Source organism: Neovison vison, chromosome 10 (assembly GCF_020171115.1).
Source record: "Neovison vison isolate M4711 chromosome 10, ASM_NN_V1, whole genome shotgun sequence".
NCBI lineage: Eukaryota > Metazoa > Chordata > Mammalia > Carnivora > Mustelidae > Neogale > Neogale vison.
This window is the reverse complement of record NC_058100.1, coordinates 6911023-6934122: the sequence shown is the minus strand read 5'-3', so window position 1 is coordinate 6934122 and position 23100 is coordinate 6911023. Positions and strand designations below refer to the sequence as shown.

Here is a 23100-nt window from a genome sequence, read left to right as displayed (position 1 = left end):
CTTCATAGCAACAACAATAAAGCATCTGCAATTAATTCTGGACTGGCTTCTCCAGAACTAATGTGACAACCCAGAATCCCAAACTCTAGTATGTTTGGATATGCCAGAGACCAAGATGCTTTTCCTCCAATAGACAGTCAAGCAATATGTGAGAGGGCTGTGTATGTAATCCTCTGTCGGACATCCCCCTACAAACAGGCATGCCCACCACGCACACAGCACACTTCTCTGGCTCTGTCCCGGGGCCCCATCAGGTGTCCAGAAAGACTGTAAGATAACCAAGCCCAGAACTGGTGCTGTTGACACAGAAAGAAGGATCCATCAGTAGCATATTTCTTTAATCATTGTTATTTACAATTTATCATCTGACAGACGTACAGAGAATAAATAAAGAAAAGAAAATATACAATGGGTATCTTGTTTCTTTTTCTAATACAGAGAACTTTTACGTATTCTATTTTGGGATGACTATGATAGTTTCAAGCAGAGATCAGTCGGTTTGCTCTACCCCTTGATAAGACACATTGTCCTCCAAAGCCTACAAAACAAGGTCCAGAGATTCCTTCCTCACAGGAAGAGTGAGCCATGCTGGTTCAGAAACTCAGTCCTCAGAAAAAGATAGCAGACAACAGGGTAGAAGAACAGGATATCATGAGTAGTAAAGGACATAAAATGAATAGGCTGGGTTACAAAATCTTGGGTGTGTTTGCAGGAATCCTACCCAATTCCAACCATTTCTAAGCCTCTTTTCAAGAAAACAGGTGATCGCCTCATTGCATTGTGCTTTCCCTTGAGTCTCTTTGCAAATTCCTCCCCCATATGCTTTTGGGAATGTGGGTTAGGCTGGCTTGGGACTCTGATCCTTCCCCTTTAAGGGTTCTTGACAGGTGTCTGCTCGAGAAACCAGAAAGCTTGTTTCAAAATGGGCTGAGTTTGGGGCCAGAGTCCCTCCCTGCTCTTGATGGGGTGCCTTGAGAGAACTGCCTTGCTGCTGCCTAACGACTCCAAAGAATGATACAGATCTCCATAGATCTATTTCATCCTCAGAAAATACACGAATGGAGAATGTACTGCACCAGGTACGAGCCTGGGCACTTTTCTCTCTTTCTTCATTGGAAAATAAACTCTCTGCATTATAGCAAAGCAGTTCTCCCTAAATTCATCCCAGTTATGCTGGGTGACAAGTTTCAGTTTCTTTTATTCATTCCAAAAACAACAGTCAGAGAATATTTGTTGAGTGCTCACTACGTGCTTGGAACTTGACAGGACATGCAGAAAGCAGTGTGAACCCAGTAACCGTCCTGTGACCCACAAATAGGGCAGGTGAAAGATACCATCACAAAACTCACTGCTGTTTCAAGTCCCTACCCTCAGGTTATTTCTGTGTTTACATTTAATTTGGTCCAATATAGCTGTTATTCCACTTAAGAACTGATATTCAGGCAAATGAAACGTCTCTACCATTCTGACCTTTGTGTTTCATCACACACTAAAGGACTCTATGCCATTGTACTCTCTTCCTTCCACAAGCCGGCCCCAGTGCCATTAACTAAGTTCCACCCAGCTCTTGACCAAAATACTGGTTTTAACCCTAAGTCCCCTGCCCGACACCATTACAAACCCTACTCACTTATAGGAACCGCAGGAACCATCCAGAATGCCCCACATCTGATTCTCTTGTCAGCAAGATCCATGCAGATCTCCCTGCCCCTGCGTTTCCAAATCCTTCTAAGTTGTTCCTGGATTGTTCCAGTTGCTAAATAGCCAAACTAGTCAGAATAGGCTGACTGTGGAAGCAGTCTAGGCAGGATATTGCTTGTTGATAAAGTTACAGATTAATTTGTTATATTCTCTTTAGAATTTTGTAGAATCGTAACCAGATAGTGTTTTTTCTGCTGCATCCAAGCAAGGCCAGGTTACAAATCAGAAAGGGATGAAGTGTCCAGAAACTAAATAAATACATGTTAAAAAAAAAACCACAGTGAAATCTGCATAAGGTCTATAGTCTAGTTAATAGTATTACAAAAGTGAACCTTCTGGGTTTGAAAATAGACGATGGTTATGGAAGATGTTATCAATGGGGAAAGCCTGGTGTTAGGGTAAAACTACTCTATTTTCCCAACTTCTTGTGAGTCTTAAAAGTATTTCAAAATAACAAATTAAAAAAAGAAGATACGGCAAGTAAATAATTACCCACCACTTGTCTGCCACCAAGCAATACAGCTAATTGTGCCAGGGAACTCAAAATGCCAGCAATCCAATCACCGTTAACCATTCTGGTCTCTTTCCATCTTGATTCAGCATTCCAAGACATTTACCAAGTGGAAAAGACATTCATCTGTTTCTATAAAAATGTTAAATTTCAATTCAGAAGGATTTCCCAGCATAGATCAGGATCTGCAACTTCCAGAAATATTTAGAGACCTACCATATGCTCGGCCAGAAGTCAGAGGTCTTGCTGAAGAGAACAAGATGGCAGGTATATAAATTCAAGCTCGGATCAAAGATTAATAGCCATATGTTGGAGTAATCTAAGCCCTAACTGTTAAGTTTCTTCATTTTTTTTTTCAGTTTTGGGCAAAACAGATGCTGTTCCATTTTAGAATATTTCCTTGGACCATCTTCCTCTCTCCCTCTTGCAGACACACCCCTTCTCCTGTTCCCCATTACTCAAAACACATGGCTTAGCCCTACATCATGGCTTTCTTGTGGGAAGTCTGGATGGGACTAGAAAAACACATGGTTCCAACGTGGCACGTACCTCCTTGCACAGATATCAAACAAGACTTAGTCTTGCCTAACTTCAGCCTGGGGCCCCCTCCGAACCTAGAAGACCCTTCCCTGATGGTTGCTTACGTGTGTCTGTTAGGACTTGCCCTTCCTGAAGACTCTGAAAAGCCCCCTTCCTTTTCATACACGGCACCTGCCTTTTTATTTCTTAGTAAATACTTCCATAATCTCTATCATCCAGAATTCCTTTCTCTCTTGTAGTTATCCTTTATCTTCAAGACACTTGCTTTTCTGCCCTCCCTCGGACCTCTCTTCAGAGATGCGCGCTCTCCTGCTTCAGCGCAGACTCCTACCTGTGCCACCTGCTCCTCCCTGCCCTGCCCTGTCCTGCCCTGTGTCCTGTACCCTCCCGTACCTCTTTTTGTGTTGCCTCCTCTCTGGCCCCTCCCCCGCCGCCCCCACTCAGCCACGTGCACTTTCACCGCTTCATTTTTGACGCCACGTCCATACAATGCTCATTGTTACACTGTCTCTTGCACTTGCAAGTGACCTTTCCACAGCACGAAAACCACATTCTCTACCCAGTGCCCCTTCCCACTCCAGATCTCGCCTAATCACATCTGTGTCCAGCCGGCACATCAAGATGTGGACCTAGTGGTCAGCCCATTCACCGCAAAAGTATAAATTTAAATCCACCATTCCACAAACACAATCTGGACATAAACTATTTCACGTGTGTCATGAAGAGGACAACTCACTACACACTAGCAGGGCCCCGTGGGTGGCTGTCCCTTTTCCTGTGTCCCTTTCTAAAACTTCCCAGCTACATTCTTCTCGTCGAGGTTGGAGCTACTTCTAAATTCAATGTACTAATCCTTCACCGTGTCCTCTGTTGGGTCTCTTGGGTCTGTGCAGCGAGGCTCTGTGGGTCTGACCAGGCTAGACGCAAGACCTGTGTCTGTGACAGAGGAGGCTCAAAGCCAGAAAATGTGCGTCCTCTTCCCAGGAGAGGGTCACTGTACGGGACACGCTTGCTTGCCAGCCACTTGAAACAGATCACTCTGTGACTCAAGGCCAGGAAAATCCAGACACACTAAGTTGATTTTCAATATGATTTTTTTTTTAATGGGATGATGGAATGCAGTGAGTTGAGGCAGAAAGGGAAAAAGAAAGAAGCAGAGAGATGAGGCAAAGATGGGGAAATGATGCTGTCTTCTCTTGCCACACAAGACCTCGTGGGCACCGTGTGCATGGAGCCCTCCCAGAAGCAGGCGGATGGAGAATAGGCTGCCAGTCCTGATTTCAAGGCCCTTTGATTCTACTGCAGTGAGGTGATTAAGTTTATGTGTCTCTGGGACAGGGGCAGGGGGTGCCCAGTTGAAACACTACTTCTGGATGGGTCTGTGAGGGTGTTCCCAGACGATGCTAGCATTTGAATGGGTGCACTGAGTGAAACACATTGCCCTCTCCCATGCGTGCCAGTGCGTGCGTGCGTGTGCATGTGTGTATGTGTGTGTGTGTTGCGGGGGCTCATCAAATCCTCTGAGAGCAGGGGGAAGTAGATGAAAAAAGATGGAGGAAGGGGGAATTCATGCTCTCTGCCTGACCGCTGAGCTAGAACATCTCCTGCCCTCTGTTTCTCAAAACCTTTCCCGGGTCTCCAGCTTGCAGGAGGCAGATGGTGAGACCCTGAAGCCCCATAACCATGTGGGCCAGTCCATTAAAATAAATTCTATATATCTAGGTATAGCTATCCTATTGGTTCTGTTTCTTTAGAAAGCTCTCTAATAGATGAAGTTGTCCAGGTCCTGAGGGCAGAACATAAGGGATAAGGACATGTCTGGCCCCGCACATATGAACTGAGACTGGGTCTGTGGAAACACCTGGTGACACTTCAGAGCACTGTACCCGTGGCAGCCATGACCGTTACTGTTATAGTAAGTTCCCTGCACGACTCCTTCCACTGACCACGATTTTCAGAGCAGGAGAGGACCAGATAAGGGAATCCGTATTAACTGTCCATCCAATTGTCCAACCACCCCTGCACATTTTAGGATGGGAGAGGCTTTAAGCCCCTTTAATCCAATGTCCTCATTTTACCGAGAGGGAAATGGGCATCCAGAAAGGTGAAGTGACTTGTCCAAGGTGACACACTTGGCCTGGGGCAGAGTAGGACCAATTTCCAAACTAACGCTCTCCTGACTCCCAAACCTACAATCTCCACAGAATTAGTCCTGGGGGAGGCGGAAGCCCAGAGTCAAAGGACAGCAATAGGGGCAGGTATATGCCAGGGTCACAAGAGCATCTGCGGATTTGGAAAGTTCACTTCTGCGGTAGCCTGGAGCACTGCTGAAAGCTGACCAGGGGAGAAGAGTCAAGTCCCTGAGCGACTGTGCACAAGGGGGACCAAGTGAGGGCTCCAGCAGCAGACCCAAGGAAGGACAACTCAAGACTACTTCTTCTGAGCTGGGGAAGTTTATTCTGTAAGTTTTTCTGATTTCTCCTCAGCAGGAGCGGAGAGGCCTCCTTTCTTGCTTCCCATTAAAATCTGAGCCGTTGTGGAGCACAGAGCTCCCAATCTGTTCTGAGGGGACTCATTCGACAATGTATCAGTCTCCATGAGTTCTGAACCCAGACCTTCACGATTCTCTTCTGCTGCCCACACCATCCCCGAGTGTGTACGAAGCAGGAACAGGGAATGACTTCCCTATTGTGCTCACCCCGTGTCTCTCTGAAATCAAGGACTCTTAGGGAGACAAAGACATTAAATACCATCTCATATGACCTTGTGTTTGAAAGCCTACATCTGAAGCTCTTCAGGGACAAAGGACTCCCCCCTCCCCATGCCCCGCCCTCTGGAGGTGGCCCGACTGCCCTGTGTGTTCTGAGGACTAGGCTTTCTTGAATAAGGAGTGGAAGTCCATCTGCTTGTAACTTTCCTCCTCAGCCCTCTTTGGTCAACATTCTGCAAACACGCAGATCTACTCCCTACAATACATGGCCTTCAGAGAGGGGTCCTCTAGGGGATACATCTGCCAAAAGAGCTGGAAGACTTACAGAAGATGAACCTAAGGGCCCGTGATTCAGACATCAAAACACCAGGCTTTATGGACTCAAAACCAGGGTCTCAGCGAAACACACACCTGGAAACATCTGAACGAGAAGAGGACCTTCTGCAGAAATCACAGGTGAATAGTATACCTATTGCCTGTCCCCCACAGACCTCTTTTCCCATGTCCATTCTCTGTTCAAGAATCCTTCCGTGCATGAGGTACTTTTTTGGCAAGTGACAATTCCCCTTCATACAGCCTTGGACGGACATTCTCTCTTATGCACATCCTTTGTATTGTCTACACAAATAGACCACATAGACCTTACCCCTGACCCCTACCCATGAGTGAACAAAACACCCACTCCGAGAAGCAGGGGTTTTTCAAGCACGTATCATCTGCTTTGACAGGAGAGAGAAACGCAGAGGGTAGGACACGTCCAGAGGGCCAAATTAGGAAACCCAGAAATCCATGACCAGTTGCTGAATACCAACCATTCCATCCGATTCTCCACTCTTACCGAGTGTTTTCCCTAAGCCTCATCATGTTTCCTAAGACATTAGTATTCTTCAAGTTTTTCATTCTGAAAATACATTTTAAAAGGTGACATGGGAAAAACATTGTAGCATCTGCACATTTATAAACATAGCATATTTAACCTTTATAAATTATCTAAATTGTCTAGCCCGCTATCCAACACTTTGGTATATTAAGTAAGATTTCTTTACTAGATTTTATCTGCCCTAGGCTTTTTTTTTCTTTTTTTAGTTTTTTAATGTAAAAAAAAAAAAAAAGAGTAAATATGGGTCAGGGGTAGAGAGTGAGGGAGTGGAGTGAAGGGAGCCCAGGGACAGAGAGAGAGAAGCCAACAAGCCTCCATCTCCCGAGCCCATTCAATGTCCAGATGGAGTGGCTTAGGCGTGGGTGAGCGAGTGGCAGGTCTCGCGAGAAGGACCCGGGCCATCGGGATGTGGCCAGGCAGTGAGCGCGTCATTCGTCCCCTTGCTGAAGGAGCAGAAGGTGGATTTCCTGGAACGACGGACGGTGCTTGGTATCTCTTCTCCAGCAGCTGAGCATCAGCTTGTACACAGAGTCCGGGCACATGGCAGGCTGCGGGAGGTACGTCTTGGAAAACAAAAGTCCACAAGAACCCAGAGTGTTAAGAAGCGCAAAAAGGAAGTGTAGCTGCACGGTGGTGTTATGTGCCTCCCCCAGTGCTTGAGCTTCATCACTGAAACAGGTGTGGTGTCTGTCTTTCCCACTCCCAGCTGGGTCCCTGTCCCCTTCCCTTGTGCCTCATTGTCTGGACCAGGATCTCGTGATGGACCACTCTGAGGTCCCGACCATCACGCCAAAGATGAACCTGAAGCAGAATGAGGACTCAGGCTGGAAAGCATGTGGTTAGACCACGAAACCCTCTGCTTATGACCCACGCATGTTGAGGTTGATCTTGGCCGAGCCAGTCATGGTGGGGCGGGGGCGGCAAGTGTGTTGGTTGTCTCAGCTCCTCCCCTGGAAGAGGACCCCAGCCAGACACAGACACTGCAGTGTATCCAGGTCCTGGGATGTACCTGTGTTGCTCCTACTGTCATGTTCTCTGTGACCCCCTCCCCTAGACTGGACCGTGGAGAGGAGTCTGCTGACCACAGAGCCCGCCTCGCAGCTGATAGGGCTGAGAAATGACTGTCCCTGTCAAACGTTCAAAATGTCAAACGTTCAAAATGTGAATCCTGAAATGTTAGTAATAAAACTTAAAGTAATTAAATGTTGTATAAGGTAATCAAGTATAAATCTGATAAATTATGTTTCGCAATTAATGTATTCAGTTTAATAAATTTTTATTGACAATTTAAACTTACACCTATAGGTGAGAAGTTTACTCAGCATTTAATGGTAATACTTGATTTTGACGGAGGCCTCAATCAAATACTTAACTTTGCTATTCGACCGTTTGGTGGTCGGTGAAAATATATTTGGTTCACTACTAGTCTTTAGTGAAGATAAAACGGTGGGCCCTTTTAAGCTGAGTATTCAAAACTAAATAAGAAACATAAAATACTGGAGATTGTTAGAAATTAAAACAAAACTAGGTCAACCTGGGGTCATGACAGATTTGTCCAGGAAAAAAACCATCTTATTCCTCAGTCCACTCACTTATCTCTGCACACAGGAGTAAATTTTCCCTTTGTCATGGTAAGAAAGCAATTATTTTTATAACTAACAAAGATCATTTGGATCCTCTCTTCCCAAAAGCTCTAGAGTGTCAAGATAAAATGAAATTCCAGGATCTCTTCCTCTTATTTCCAACCTGCATATTGTCTTACCGCTTGTCACTCCCTTATCTGTTGCTTGCTTCGATATATTTAAGCCTTCAGAGAATCAAAATTTTATTTTGCACAAGAGCCTTCTCCCCATCCCTGGCCGTTAGATTGAGCTGCCATGCTCGAGGGTGCTGTGGCCAGGCCACTCTGGGGAGATCCAGTGCTCCAACTGCATCAGCTAGCCTTACGTCCTGCATCTCACAGGGATCTTACAAACTGAGCCAGCCAAAGAAATCGTAGAGTATCCTGGCTGGGAAATGGGATCCTTGTCGGCGTGGGAATCTAGCTTTTCCCAAGTTCTGAGAAGCCACGGTCCAGGCACCTGATGGTCTCTGGGCATATACGTCTAGAAACGTGGCTAAATATTTAGTCCAAACCGAATTGTGAACCCCTGCCAGTAAATCCCTTATTCACTTTTAAACTTATAGGAGGGCAAACTGCACAGTCTAGATCAAGAAACAGAGCAAATGTGAGAAAGAGAATCTTATTTCCTGCTATCTTGGAGCTGGGAAAGAACCTGGCGTAACTAACCCCTTGTGTTGTCCAGTGATCATGGGTTGCCGTGTGGATAAGGCTGAGTGTATGGCTGGTGGGGCAGGGGCAGGGGTAATTCTGTCTTTCGCATCATCTGGATCATTAGTGACCAAAGGCTGCCACCCAGGTGACTTACCTTCCAACTTAGGCTAACCTGCTAAGGCAGGGCTTTCTTCCCCTCGCCTTCCGGAGCACCCAAACCCACACCTGGCCAACCCCAGCAGTTCTCACCTGCCTCCCTTGGTCCCGGAAGAACTCTCCAGTATTCTCGATGACCTGCTCATCTGACAGCTGGGAATAGGGCTGCTCCTGGCAAAAGGTGAATGTCTCCCACAGAGTCACCCCAAAGGCCCACACGTCGCTCGCTGTCGTGAATTTGCCCTGTTTACACAAGAAAAAGGAGAGGGTACAGGAGTGGCCTGTACGTGACAAAAGCAGGTAAGGTCCATAGGACCTGGGTACCCCGTCCACTACCCGGGTCACAGAACACTGAAACTGCCATGATGTATATGGAGAATCTAAAAGGACAAAGTCAAATTGTTTTGACATCAAGCTACGGAGGCTGCTCTCTTGCCCTCCTGGTCTCTTAGGTCTGCTTCTCCTGCAGATGAGACCCCAGAGGTGCAGCCGTAAGCTATCTGACTCTCCCACTGAGTGTCAGAAGCTCAAACTTCAATGACCGTGGGAAAATGCCTGTGGGAATGGCAATAGATGAATGGGAAATCGATCATTTTTATGTTAGAGACAGAGGAACCTAGTTTAAGGGCTGGGAGAGGTCTCTTGAAGAATCCAGGGCTCTGGCTCCCCAGATCAGTAAAAGTCACCATCTTGAAGGGGAGACCCACACGTGACACAATGGGAGTCAGGAGCTATCAGCACGTGTAAAATCGTGCACGTTTCCTGTTCCATAAATACAATGCTCAAGTCCATGATGTTACTTATCCTTAGTTTTTCAGATCAGGAAAGTGAGACAAGGGAGGTTTACTAAAATCTCGAGAGTAAGGCCATGAGTAACGGAAAAACTAAGGATCCTACAGCTCCCATGTTAATCTGCTTTTCCAACACCATAGAATATCTCTAAAGGGAGCAATGCCCACTGATCACATCAGAGATGGGTGAAGTACTGATTTACATACACAGATGATAAAGATCCTTGTGAGGACTCACGTAAACTGGGATATATCACAGCATCAGGCGTAACAGTGGGAAACTGGAAAGCACTTATGTATCAAATTACAGAGATGTTAATAAATTACTGGACAGGGCCACCCAATGGGATATGATGCGGCCATTAAAATCATTTTTTTTGAAGAAATTTAATGACATAGGAAATGCTAACAATATAGAATTATATGCGCACAGTGCTGTCCCAATTCTGTAATGTAATTGTTGGTACCCAACAGTCCCCCTTATCTGCAGTTCCCCTTTCCGTGATGTCGGTCACCCACATTCAACAGCGACCCAGAAGCAGAGCAGTGTCCTCCTGATGTACCATCAGAAGGTAGGCAGTAGCCTCACCCCCATCACAACATCTGCACAATGCACCCACTTTATCTCGTCACTTGGGCATTGAGTCATCTTACAGTGTCACAAGAAGAAGGGTGAGTACACGACAATATTTTGGAGAGAGAAACCATATTTATGTAACTTTGGACATTATGTTATAATTGTTCTATTTTATTACTAGCTACTGTTTTTAATCCCTTGCTGTGCCTGATTTCTATATTAAAACATTAAAATATATATATTACACCTTTATCATAGATATGTATATATGGGGAAAAAATCTTCAGTTTCAGGTATCCACTGGGTGTCCTGGAACATATCCCCACAAATAAGGGGGGAGACTACTGTATATACACACATAAACACACACATATACATACATACATGTATGTACATATGCATACATACATAGACATATATGCACACACACAAACGTATGTATAGAAAACAACCCACAAAGGAAATATGCCAAAATATTAATAATGGTTATCCTACTGAGAGAAAGGGGATAACTATATATATTTTTTCACTTTGAATTTAATTAATGAATCCCTTAAGAATATGAACAAGAAATACACAGATTAACTATAAATGAACAAAGCTAGATTGCTCTTGGGCTTTTCTCTGCCATGTTAAATGACAAAAGACAAAATTACAGGTACACATCATTGTAGGAAGTAAATGTTTAAAGTCTAATAATTCCACAAATCAGCTAAGTGGTATAAAATCAACAATAAAATGTCTCAAATATGCAAGGTCAGAAAAAATACCTCCAAGAGAGACATCTGGAAAAAAATCATGCACTCTTGGTCCAGAATACCAAGAGTTGAATAATAATTATAAAGGAAAGAATGATGAACTTAAAATAAAAAATAAATAGTAATACTCATTAAAATAAATACATAGACATCAGTCTAAATAATTCATTAGAAATATAGTTATGAAGTTAATACAGAAGAAAAATATTTTTTGTGCATAACATTTCTTTAAGTGATAAAGTTTTTGAATAAATTAATGAAGACCAACTGGTATGCCAAAAAGATAGAGAGAGAAAAAAATGATACTAAATCCCTTATGATGATAGGTATGTTTTTAATCTTTTCCCCAAATTTTCTATACTAAGCATGTTACATTTTATCAGCAGAAATAGGCAAGTGTTAAGAAATAGTAATTAAAAAAAGAAATAGTAATTAATTCACCAAAGTAAATCATCTCAAGTCAGAAAGTATCAACGTCTATTGTTTGCTTCCTACTGTCTCACATTTGTCTCTATGTGCCACATGCACCAGCCTACATGTCAGTTGCTGAGGTAGTGCTTAAAAATGTGAGGAACTCTAGGACACCTGGGTGGCTCAGTCGGTTAGGCATCTGCCTTCGGCTGAGGTCATGACCTCAGGGTCCTGTGATCAAGCCCCATGCTCAGCAGGGAGTCTGCATCTCCCTCTCCTTCTTCCCCTCCCAACTCGTGCTTCCTCTCTCCAGTTCTGCTCTCTCTCTCAAATAAACTAATAAAATCTTAAAAAAAAAAAGTGACGAACTCACCAGCAAGATACTCTCCCAAGACATCCAGCGGATGGGGAGCACTGCCCGGCCCTGGATTCGGTAGTAATCACCGCTGTACAGGTTTCTGCTCATTCCAAAGTCAGCTATCTTGATGGTATAGTTCTTACCCACTAAGCAGTTTCGTGTGGCCAGATCTCGGTGGACAAAATTAAGGGAGGAAAGGTACTTCATGCCGGAGGCAATCTGTGTAGCCATAAACTTTAGGTTGGCATAACTGAGGAATAAAAAAGAGGAAAGTGGCCTATGGGAAGAGAAAGCCATGAGAGGCATACGTTCTACAGGTGGTACCAATGAACTGGAGTTTTGACCTCAACATCCCTTCTCTGTTCTCAGTGAAACTTTGTGCTTTCCCCCAGAGGGCAGTGGTGCCATTATTCCCCACCAGGCCAGAATACTGACAAACTTGACTGTTTGAGGCTCCCTGTCTTCAAAGCCCAGTTTAGTGCCACAAACACAGGGCAGAGCTAGGAGACTTGGCATATTTACCTGACAGTGGGTGCATTGCTGGAGGCAGAACTGGGGGGCTCGTGGCGGGAAAGAAACTGATTGAGATCTCCATTCTCCATGTACTCAGTGATCATGCACAGAGGGTCGTCGGTGATGCAGACAGCTAAGAGGCGGATAATGTTTGGGTCCTTGAGCCGGGACATGATCTTTATCTCCTTAAGAAAATCATTCCTTGAAGGACACAGACATAGGTAAACCCAGAGATTGCCAGGGTTAGAGAAAAGAGGGGGAAGAAGACACAGCAAAGCCTAGTCCTACCCATTATCCCGAGGCTTGTTTCCCTTTGGATAACCTTTGAGAGGACAGAGAAGTTGGTACCTAGAAACTATCTTATTCTACATACCCCGGAATAGGATGCACCCTTATTCAACTGCAATCTTTTTGAGAACATGAACCATGACCTGCTCACATATGCATCCCTAGAATCCAACAAAAGGGCCACTATATAGAAAGTGATTACCATTTGCTGAATCAAATATATGCTGCTAAAAACAAGTCTGCAAAGTGAAACTTTTCCCTGGATATGCTATCTTAAGTGCACTGGGGTATTTACCTTTTTAAAAGCCATGGACTCTCTCTACTAATAGAGCAAAGAAATCGTTTATAAAGTGAATAATCATCCTCTGGTTTATCTGGTGCATCTTTTTTTTTAAAGATTTTTTAAAAATTTATTTGACAGATAGAGATCACAAGTAGGCAGAGGCAGGCAGAGAGAAAGTAGGAAGCAGGCTCCCTGCTGAGCAGAAGAGCCCAATGCGGGGCTCTATCCCAGCACCCTGGGATCAGGACCTGAGCCGAAGGCAGAGGCGTTAGTCCACTGAGCCACCCAGGGGCCCCTTATCTAGTGCATCTTTATTTTTCTCATACTGACTGTTCATAGTACAGGACATACCAGCAGTCCGTCACAACACACTCTGAGCAGTCTGGTCAAAGCAGAGCTTTTCAAAGCTCACGGTGGCAATGTGGTATCATTTCAAAAACAGTACTCACTTGGCCAAGACTGGAGCCATTTGAGTACCTAGTGACCACTCCCTTCAGTCAAAAAAATGGGCTCTCACCTTCCCAAGAACAATATTTGTAAGTAAGACCACTAGCCCACATTCTTAAAACTATCAGAGCAGATCAGTTAGTAATCTCCTGTGAGTTTTCTAGCAACCCTGAACTGGGAGTCATACTGTATCAATATAAAACCCTTGAAATCAATGCATTCCTGATGTGATATGCCCCCTCTTTCATCCCCCCTCTACTCAAAATCAGGGATTTCCACAGTTTGGGGAGCCCAGAGTCTAGGTCATCCTTCACGGCTAAATTGCAGTAAGCATAGGTGAAGGGACACCAAACTTCACCAGCCAAACCAATGGGCAAAGGCTTTGTTATATCCTATGTTTTTTCTTCTTGCCACTCTCTTCAATTGTATTCCAAGGTTAATATTAAGAATATTCCTCCTCTCTAAAGGACTCAGAGGATGTCATTTTTCATGCATACTAAAGTCTTTAAGATTGAGGTTCTCACAGTTAAAATTCCAGTTCTGTTCTCTCAACTTTCTTTCTTCTTCATTCCACATCCTGTCCTCTGCAAGACAGTGGAAACTCTACCACCATTCTTGGAATTTCCAATAATTTGGGGAAGAGGGATAATAAGCTTTCTTTCACTCTGAATATCAGTGAGACAAATCAAATCAACACAAATGGGGAAATACACAAGTTACCCCGATGTACAAACTCTTCTGAGACAGAGGCAACCAGCTTTCAACCAGCATGCCTCTCTGGGTGAGGATTAACTCACCATTACTGTAATGGAAAGGCTGTCGGACAACAGAGTGTGGCTGGAAACTGCAATTTACGTAGTAAAGGATCCAAGAGACTATTAGCCAGTTTGGGGCACTGCTAAAAGACTGTAGGAACCTTTTGCTTTGAGGTGCATGGATACTTTGCCAAGTAGAGGTAGCTTCTCATTTTGGGGGTTGCTGGACATTGAGGAAAAGGAGCATAAGAGCAAAAGAGAAAAAAAAAAAGGAATAAGAAAGTAAATAGAGATGCAAATAAAGGAGAACAGAGGAGACTTAGCAAGAAAGTTGTGTGTGAACAAGGAAGTCATCCAGGAGGCGGTAATGACATTCAGGAGTACGTCTGTGTGTCATGGTCAAAGGAGCACATATTCGGGCTGTTGTGTGTGTTGGGAAGTACAGCTCTGTACAAAGGGAATTTGGAAGTCAACATGTAGCTAATTCAATGGAAAGCGGACATCTGCGTTTGCCAGAGATAGAAGAGACAGATGAGGACTACAGGCCTATCCGAAAATGAGAGCACCAGAGCAAAAGGTAAGGCAGCTCACAGACCTTCCCATCTCACAAGAAAAAAGTTGCTCACAGGTTTCCAGGACTGTTCCTGATCCTGAAGGTGAAATACGTAAAGGAAAATTCAAAATGCGGACCACAGACCTGGCATTCTTGTTGGCATCTGCTCGGAGCATTTTCACGGCCACCAGGACAGGCTGGTTGGCACTGACATCTAGGGCAAAATCTTTGTCTTTGAATTTTTCCATCCCCTCCACTTCACAGAGATGAACCTAGACAAAAGTCATCTAGTCTCAGCATCATCGTTTCTCCTGAAGATGGCTCAGTACTCTTGCTGGGCATTTTTGGGAGATCAACAAACTCTTACAACTCAAGCAAAATCATCAAAAACTGTTAAGATACGTATAATATACCTTTACTTCAAATAGCTGAGACAAACAGGGGGTAAAACCCAGCTAATATGACACGTTACTACTTTATAAAAGATATATACATTGATTGGAACGTTAAATATGTGAACAGATCTACAACATAGCGTTTTATTCCAGTAGAGTCCACTATAAAATGTTGCTCAGCATAAATGCTCCCATTTTGATTCAAGGAAGTCTAGTTACTGGTTCATATGAAACAGATGGCAATTTCTTCTCTAAGGTAGTCCCTCAGCGTGGCGTTAGGACTACAAGTAACCCCTACGTATGAGTAACAGAATAATGAGCATGTGTTTTCAACCCCAGGAACGGAATGACATCACGAAAAGATGCCATGAACCCTTCCACCAACACCAAACCCATGCAAAGGCAAAGCGTGCCACCCACATTGAAAACCGAGAACACGTTCTTCTATTTCATCTGGAGTTCAGATGGCACCGTTGAAGGGCTCCTGTTGCCACTTAAATCATGGCTTTGGATTCTCAGAAGGTTCATGTGACTGACTCAAGAGTGCAAAGTCACTATGACACGCATCGCTCGGAGGGTGACCGGGAAGAGTGCTCCTCCTTATCTCAGTTGGCAATTCATCCCCTCGTGGCTGAGTCTGGGACTCAAGTCAGGGGCGAGGTTGTTTTTGACCACTTTACACGTAACTCCCATGGAAAGGAGGAAAACAAAGTGGCTATCAAGTAGCGGGATGTTCTTGGACAGTTTATCAAAGATGATCACATCTTACTCGTCCCCACCCTCTCTGTAACCTATTGTAAAAAAAAAAAAATTGAAAATACTGAGTGTTTTTCATGATATCTGAAGTCTAGTGACTTGCTGGCTTTAAAAACTCCTATACAGAAGTCAGAAGACCCAGGAACCTTTGTGAGTTCTTTCACAAGAGCGAGGTGGACCCAGTCCCAGCCTTCTAGAGGACAAGGCAAGGACAGATGAGGGAAGGAGACATTCTGGTACAAATCCACTTTGGAAGAGGTACTTTCCTGCTCTCCTGGCCATTTTTATTCAACTACTATCTTTGGGATACCAAAAACTAGAGACCTCCACGAGGAGATTCAACTTACCTCCCCGAACTGGCCTTCTCCCAGCTTCTCCTTGAATGTCAGGAGTTTCCTGGGGAACTCTTCCACGGCCACATCTTTCCCTGAAAGCAGGTCCATGGTGACAGCAGGCACTGAGTAGGTGTTGCCTCCGGTCACCCCCTGCAGGTTCACGATGTCAGCCTCTGCGTAGTGGGGCGCCCCCTCCGGCCCGCTGGGCTGAGCAGGCTTCACAACGCCACTGCAGCCTGGGAAGACACCTGCAGTGAGTCTGACTCCAAGGGGCATCTTTGGCGATCCTTCCAGGAAGAAAATCTGAGAGGAAGGCTAGGACATGCCCCGAAGACAGCCTATGCTACTCCACGCCATTCTCACTCAGAGAAGGGTTCACCCTAGAGACTCTTTCTTGTGGCCTTCAGAATGTGGAACATCATTTTCTCTCTTCTTCTCAAACTGTGTGATCATTAACCACCTCCTTGACTAATTTGAGGAGATCATGGTGAAACTAGAGGACAGTTTGTGTTACATAAGGGCAGGAGTATTAAAGTTGGAAGACTTCATCACATGTTTCTTTAAGACACTGTCATTGGTTTAACAACCTACTTTAGGGATTAGACAACTTTCTGACGATCTAGTTTAAAGCACACCTTTCCTTACAAAAAATTAAAATATAATGGGGGAGATGTTTTAAGACTTTAGAAAACAGGTAAATTACTTTAGTCTAGCCTAAAATAAATTAGTTTATTCTTGCTATCTTGCTATCTTCCTACAATTCCCAGAGTTCAATGTGCTTCTTCAATGTTTGCTTTCCACTGAGCCATGAATACATATAAGCTTCCTCGTTTCCTTTGAAAAGACCCCTTGAAAAGCTTATGCACTCCCAGTCTGTCCTGTCTGCTCCTCCAATTGTCTCTCCCCTGTGACTTGCATCACTCTTTAGTTGCTGACCTTCTGGAAAAGCTGCTCTGAGCCTCAGTGATGACCCCAGAATACCTTCTGATGTCATTCTGCAGCACGTTAAAAAAAAAAAAAAAAAGGAAAACCACTGGATGTGAATCAGTTGGCCCTGTTTTACCAAAGCAGTACTTTTCCTGAAGAAAGGCAAGAAATATTTGCTGTTGTAAGAGATCGTGTATTAGTCAAATAAATTTCCACCAAAGAGAAATAAACAAAAATTAGATAAACTCTTGAGGGCCAGAAAATTGGGAAATCTAGGATGTCTTTAGCTTCATTAGTTTATTTTCTCCAGGTGAAATGCTAGTCCTCAATCTACCACTAATGATGTATGGTATTGGGTGAGTGGCCTATCTGGGCCTCCTCAGTTTCTTCCTATGGACAATGAGGATACCAGACTAGCTGGACTGCTTAGGTTCTTCTGGCATTAACACTTTAGTGACACCCTTTATTTATTTTCTTTCTCTTCTGACCTGAGAGTCCCTTTAAACACCGACTATGTGATTAAACACCTCAGAGGCACTCAGATTGGGGTAGGAGCAATAGCAGATCAATCTAGAAAGAGAGTGTGGACTTCTCAGGGAAACGTGGACTGCTCGTGACAAAAACCAGATTTGGGTGAGCAGGAGTCAAGTGTCACACCTTCATAATGCCTGTCGAGACATCTCCCTCATTCTCTGCCACGGTGTCATCCTCACCTGACTCTTCTTCCCCTGGAGCAAACTCTGGGAGTTTTCGTATCAACCGCGATGGCTCCTGGTAGTCAGGGCGAAGGGGAAAGATGCGATCGTAAGTGGAATTGGACTCCTGCTCACTTGGCGACGAGGAGCGGTTATTGTTGAACATGCTGGACTCGCTGGGCAGGGAGAGGCTGACTGTCATTTCATCATCCAGCATCCTCCGGGAAGCCTGAATGAGAAGGATGGGGAAGGCATATTGGCACAAAGGGGATGGGGTTTCCTCCTCTTCTGAGACCCAGGCCTTCCACTTGGGTGGAATTCCTCTCTATTACTCTTCAACTCAGCAAGTGTTGCAAGTGACAGGGGTGTAGTCTGACTCCCCAAATGCCTGGGTCATAGAAACTTAGAATAATCCTTCATTGATTGCTTCAAGGCAGAAATTGACCCCCCTAACTTCCATGTTGTCAATATTCATTAACTTTTATCGAAGCAATATAAGCATTATTTACCTGACACTATGAGAACCTATCAGTTACCAATGAAAGATCTTCTCAATCTTGCAGAGTTTTCAACGTTCTATTAAATAATAGACTGGAAGAGATTATGCTGAGTGAAATAAGTCAAGCAGAGAGAGTCAATTATCATATGGTTTCACTCATTTGTGGAGCATAACAAATATCATGGAGGACAAGGGGCGTTAGAGAGGAGTAGGGAATTTGGGTGAATTGGAAGGGGAGGTGAACCATGAGAGACTATGGACTCTGAATAACAGTCTGAGGGGTTTGAAGTGGCAGGGGGGTGGGAGGCTGGGGTACCAGGTGGTGGGTATTATAGAGGGCACGGCTTGCATGGAGCACTGGGTGTGGTGAAAAAATAATGAATACTGTTTTTCTGAAAATAAATAAATTAAAAAAAAATAATAGGCTTTTGCAGACTTATCCCTTAATTGGTTTGATCTTGTGTAGACACATTAAAATGCTCATTCATTCAATAAATTCACTGTTACATGGTGGATCAATAGTCTGGCACTGCAGGTTAGGGTAATATGCCCTCGATCCAGCATTTTTACTAATCAAAAATAAAATGGCTATAAAAATGGGAAAGGAAATCCCTGGAGATACTGAGGTGAATTATACCCAATAAAGGAAGAAAAAGAATAAAATAACAAATTGTTCTGGCATCCTATCCAATGTGACATACCTACTCCTTCCAGAGGAAAATGCCAGAATCTGAATACATGTGACCACTTGGATTTGAACGTGTAAAATATCCCACTCCAACAAACACACTTTGAATGCTCAATGGAGAGACCTAGATATCTACTTTGTTCCCTGGACTGAAAAGTCCTTTGTTGCAGTAATACCCCCAATACTGAGTATGGAACCCAGCACATTGTAGGTACTCAATAAATATGGGTTAACTCTCGCAAAGGAAAAATGTTAAGGACACTACCAAAATGATCCTATAAATATTGATTACTCTAAAGCTATTCTGAATAATGTTTCTTGAAATATATAGATACGCTTAAGGGTTTTACACACAAACACACACACACACACACACACACACACACATATCTGTCCCCAGGGAAAAAATCTTGTGTCATTCCAGAGCATCTGGAGTTTTATTACTAGGATATGCAGGGTAGAAAGAATTTCTTGAAGGACCAAGTTAAGTATTTCAAGGCAAAATTGTTGCCCTCCCCTTTATTTGAAGGGTCTCCAATCCAACACTCCTCTTCCAGCCCATGGAAATATTCTAATCAGACTCTGAAGAAAGACCCAGAGAAGTATGGCAAATTCTGGCTCCAATGAAGAGAAAAATAATCGTAGAATAAATAACACAGATTCCCTCTTCCCAATTAAAATGGAGTTATAACAAGATACTCAGTAAGACACACATCAGCTTCAAGCCATCCCATGAACCTTCAGTCCACCAGCTTCTACTACCACCAGCACTCTTCGTTGTCCCTCACCCTGAATTTAGATACCCAGTGTGCTCCAGCATTCTAGAGAAAGGTTCTGAACAGCCTCACAGTTCAGAGTTTGTAAAACCTCTCAGTCCCACATCCATTTGAACTCATTGATCAGTGCAGAACTCCATGGTCAACTCTAGAAACACTCAACCATCAGCAGACCCCAAGATCATCAGATACTTAGCAGAAGTGCCCAGAGAATTGCTATCTAGCTTAAGAAGCCAAGAAAAGTCATACATATTCTATCTTTGGTGGAATAGATATATATTGGAAGGAAAAAAAGTTTACAAATTTCAAGACTGACAATTGGAATGAGCATAGAAAATAGGATACCAGTTGTATGACCTTGCACAAATGACATTTTCTCAACAGAAAAAGCATTAAATATAACCACTGTTCCCAGCTCACTGTTATTCAATAAGGTCCAAGTAAAATAATACATGTGAAAAAAGGCCTTGCAGATTGTCAAATGTTAGACAAATGTGTAAATATTACTCAGATAAGTTAGACTGGACAAAGCAAATCTGAGGAGGGGCCCAGAAAGATGCATAATCATAACTCCAAATACATAAAGAAGTAGAAATAGGACTATGAAAAAGTTGGCTTGGATATTGATGAGGTTGAATGTTTTTCTGTGCGTGTGTGTATGCGCACACACACACACACCCACACACACACGCAAACAGTAACAGAAGAGAAGGAACAGCATTATCAGATATGTATGAGTTGTTCACCTGTTAATTTTTTCAAAAAATACAGATGCATGCACTCCCCTCCAAAGTGCAAAGATGTACTTTGATCCTCCAAAGTGGATCAAAACCTTCAAGCGAGATGTTTGAGTTGAGATTCAATGGATTAGGAATAGTTTTCTGAGTTTTCTAGGGAGCTTCCAAAATCCCCATTCTAAACATGAGAAAATGGGCTTAGCTTATTCTTTTCTGACTCCCTTTAGTACCAAGCTTCACCACTCCCATGCTTCTTGGTGGCCTCAGTTAACACTCTAAGCATTTACAAGGTCTTATATTTGCCTTTTTCTCCTTGGGTAACAGTAGCTTAGGCAAGGGTGAAGCAGCTTCCTATACCATGATTGTTCTGCACTTCCTCACCTTCTCCAGCATTTTCTGCCAGAACTGCCTCCAGAGGATGATGACAATGATGGCCAGGAGGATGAAGATGATGGCCACCAAGCAGCCAATCAGGATCCGTGTGTTACTGTCATCGACTTTAAGCATTGGATCTGTGACCAGGAAGAGAAAGATGGAGAACACAATCATCTCATGGAGCAAGGAAAGCATGACAGACTGGCTAGAGACAGAAAGGTAGAACATTATCCTTCCAAGATAATTCCACAAAATGCCATCTTAATACTTCTGCTTAGTTTCGGTCTTGGTACTCTTGTATGCCTTTGCTCCTCCATTGTACATGCCTCCTTCTCCTCGTGTATCAGACTGGATAATGGAGAGGTTTTCCATTCATGCCCAAATTTTGCTCCTTTATTACCACAGCCTAGGTCTACTGGCTCACAATCACACCTCATGAAAAATAGGTGAGGAATCTCCTTTGGAGACACTTAATATTGTGTGTTTCCCAGATTGCTGACTCATATGGCCAGTGACCATCTGAAGTACAGGGTACACTTCTGCATATATCTCCAATTAGAGAGAATAACATTTCATTTAATGGGCTTTCATCCATTCATTGAGATCCCCACTATGGGTCTTACCTAGAAATGTCCCTTTCCTTGTTTCCATTCTAAGCTACCTAAATTCCATGAAACAATTGGAACAACTCCAGACTCTGCTTTAGCCGAAGAATCACATGAGCCAGCAGTAAGGAGAGTGAGTTTGGGCTGTTTACTTTGAAGCCTACCTTTCCAGAACCACCCTTTATCCAAAGCCGCCTGGTATAAAGCCTCCCACACAGTCGGATCCTTACAAAATCCCCACCCTTTTTCATCCTGTAGAAGGTCTCTTCAATTTTAACTTCTATAACTAGATATCACACATACCATAGGTTGTGGGTGCCACAGGTGAGGTGGGCAGGGCTCCAGAGTTGTTGTACATTGCAGCATCTGTTATAAAACAAGCATGAGTCAGAGCTGGGGAGAAGACAACTAAGTATTGCTTTTCTGGTCATAGATTGTGACCCAGAACACTGTGAAATCAATCTAGTGGGTTGCCATCAGCCTTTCTTAAAAATGAACTCATAGAATATTCTAAATACAAAAAAAAAATCACCATTCATCTAGACAGTAAGGGCAATTCTTCTTCTGTAAAGTGTTTGTTTAAATGGTACAAGGTGGGATGGTATAAGAAAGTTTAAGAAATGGTGGTTCAATGGGCTGTGACCACACATTAGCATAAAACATACACAGGAAGTCAGACCTGTAAAATGGAGAGAACATGATGGGTATGCAGGCATGGGACAGACATAGTGCTAAGAGGTTCTTTCCTTCAAGGAAATTAAGTTGTTTTCACTATGCTCATTGACCCAGCCCTTTAATTTATAAACCAAGACTTCACCCTTATAGGTAGATTATTGATATTGGAGTGTCCTTTACTGTGATGTTCTAAAACTAGACCCCCCAAATGTATTTGCTATATTGACGTTGGCAACTCATTTCACCCTTTGATTTGTGTAACCAAGGAGGTCAAGAATTAGAATATGCATTTCCCTTTAAGGGGCATGTTCTCCATAAGTCCTAGTTTTTCTTCTTCTTAGAACTAAATTATGCAGATTGGGAGGTAGCTTACATCCACATGTAATTTTCTGTGTCAGGTTCTCAGGCTCCAGTGGAAATGAACATTATCATGACATCAGATTTAAAACTCAAGAGATCCAAGGAGTCAAGAACTGTAGTCCATAGTGGCAATTGGATATAACGAGGTAAGTATACTAATTACTCTGCCAAGGGAATATGAACTCTGAGGCTGGATGAGAATCTGTGGTCTTCTAGTTAAGATAATGTAATGACACTGATTTTGAACATCTAAATCTCTGATCTCCATAGAAAATAATCAATCCATTTATTCTTAAATTAAATCTTTATAACAGAAGACACTGAGGCAGCAAACATGTTTTTCTAAACAGATGTTCTATTTCCTTGTCAGGACATGTTATGAGCAAATCATATTTAAATTTTCTTCTTTTAGAAATTAAATCAGGGGCGCCTGGGTGGCTCAGTCAGTTGAGCATATGACTCTTGGTTCAGCTCAGGTCATAACCTCAGGGTCAGGGATCGAGCCCCATGTTGGGCTCCACACTGAGCATGGAGTCTGCTTGTTCCCTACCCTCTGCTTATCTTCCCCTCTCTCTCATAAATAAATAAACAAATACATAAATAAAAGTTAAATCGGAAACATGGGGTCTTCTGCTTTATCTTTATACTAGTCTCTTTTGCCTTTTTTTTCACCTATACTTTTGCCCAGGTCCAGTGCAAGGCTCACTCTTTTGATTGTTAAAAAGCCACTCTCTACTGACCTCTTTCTTGGTCACTTATTGTTGGTATCA

General features: G+C 43.4%; 1 protein-coding gene across 2 annotated transcripts in view; it reads right to left on the bottom strand.

Moving 5' to 3' along the window:
- Positions 1 to 321: 321 nt before the first annotated feature.
- Positions 322 to 23100, bottom strand: part of DDR2 (discoidin domain receptor tyrosine kinase 2) — a 148489-nt gene continuing 125710 nt past the window's right edge. For both annotated transcript variants that reach the window (XM_044266759.1, XM_044266758.1), the window contains 9 exons: positions 21599 to 21661; positions 20697 to 20827; positions 17634 to 17844; positions 16006 to 16229; positions 14652 to 14779; positions 12191 to 12382; positions 11684 to 11918; positions 8867 to 9016; positions 322 to 6905 (listed from right to left, as the gene is read on the bottom strand). In XM_044266759.1, coding sequence (XP_044122694.1) covers positions 6771 to 6905; positions 8867 to 9016; positions 11684 to 11918; positions 12191 to 12382; positions 14652 to 14779; positions 16006 to 16229; positions 17634 to 17844; positions 20697 to 20827; positions 21599 to 21661 — 1469 coding nt within the window. In that variant the 3' untranslated portion in view covers positions 322 to 6770. The remainder of the gene's footprint in view (positions 6906 to 8866; positions 9017 to 11683; positions 11919 to 12190; positions 12383 to 14651; positions 14780 to 16005; positions 16230 to 17633; positions 17845 to 20696; positions 20828 to 21598; positions 21662 to 23100) is intronic.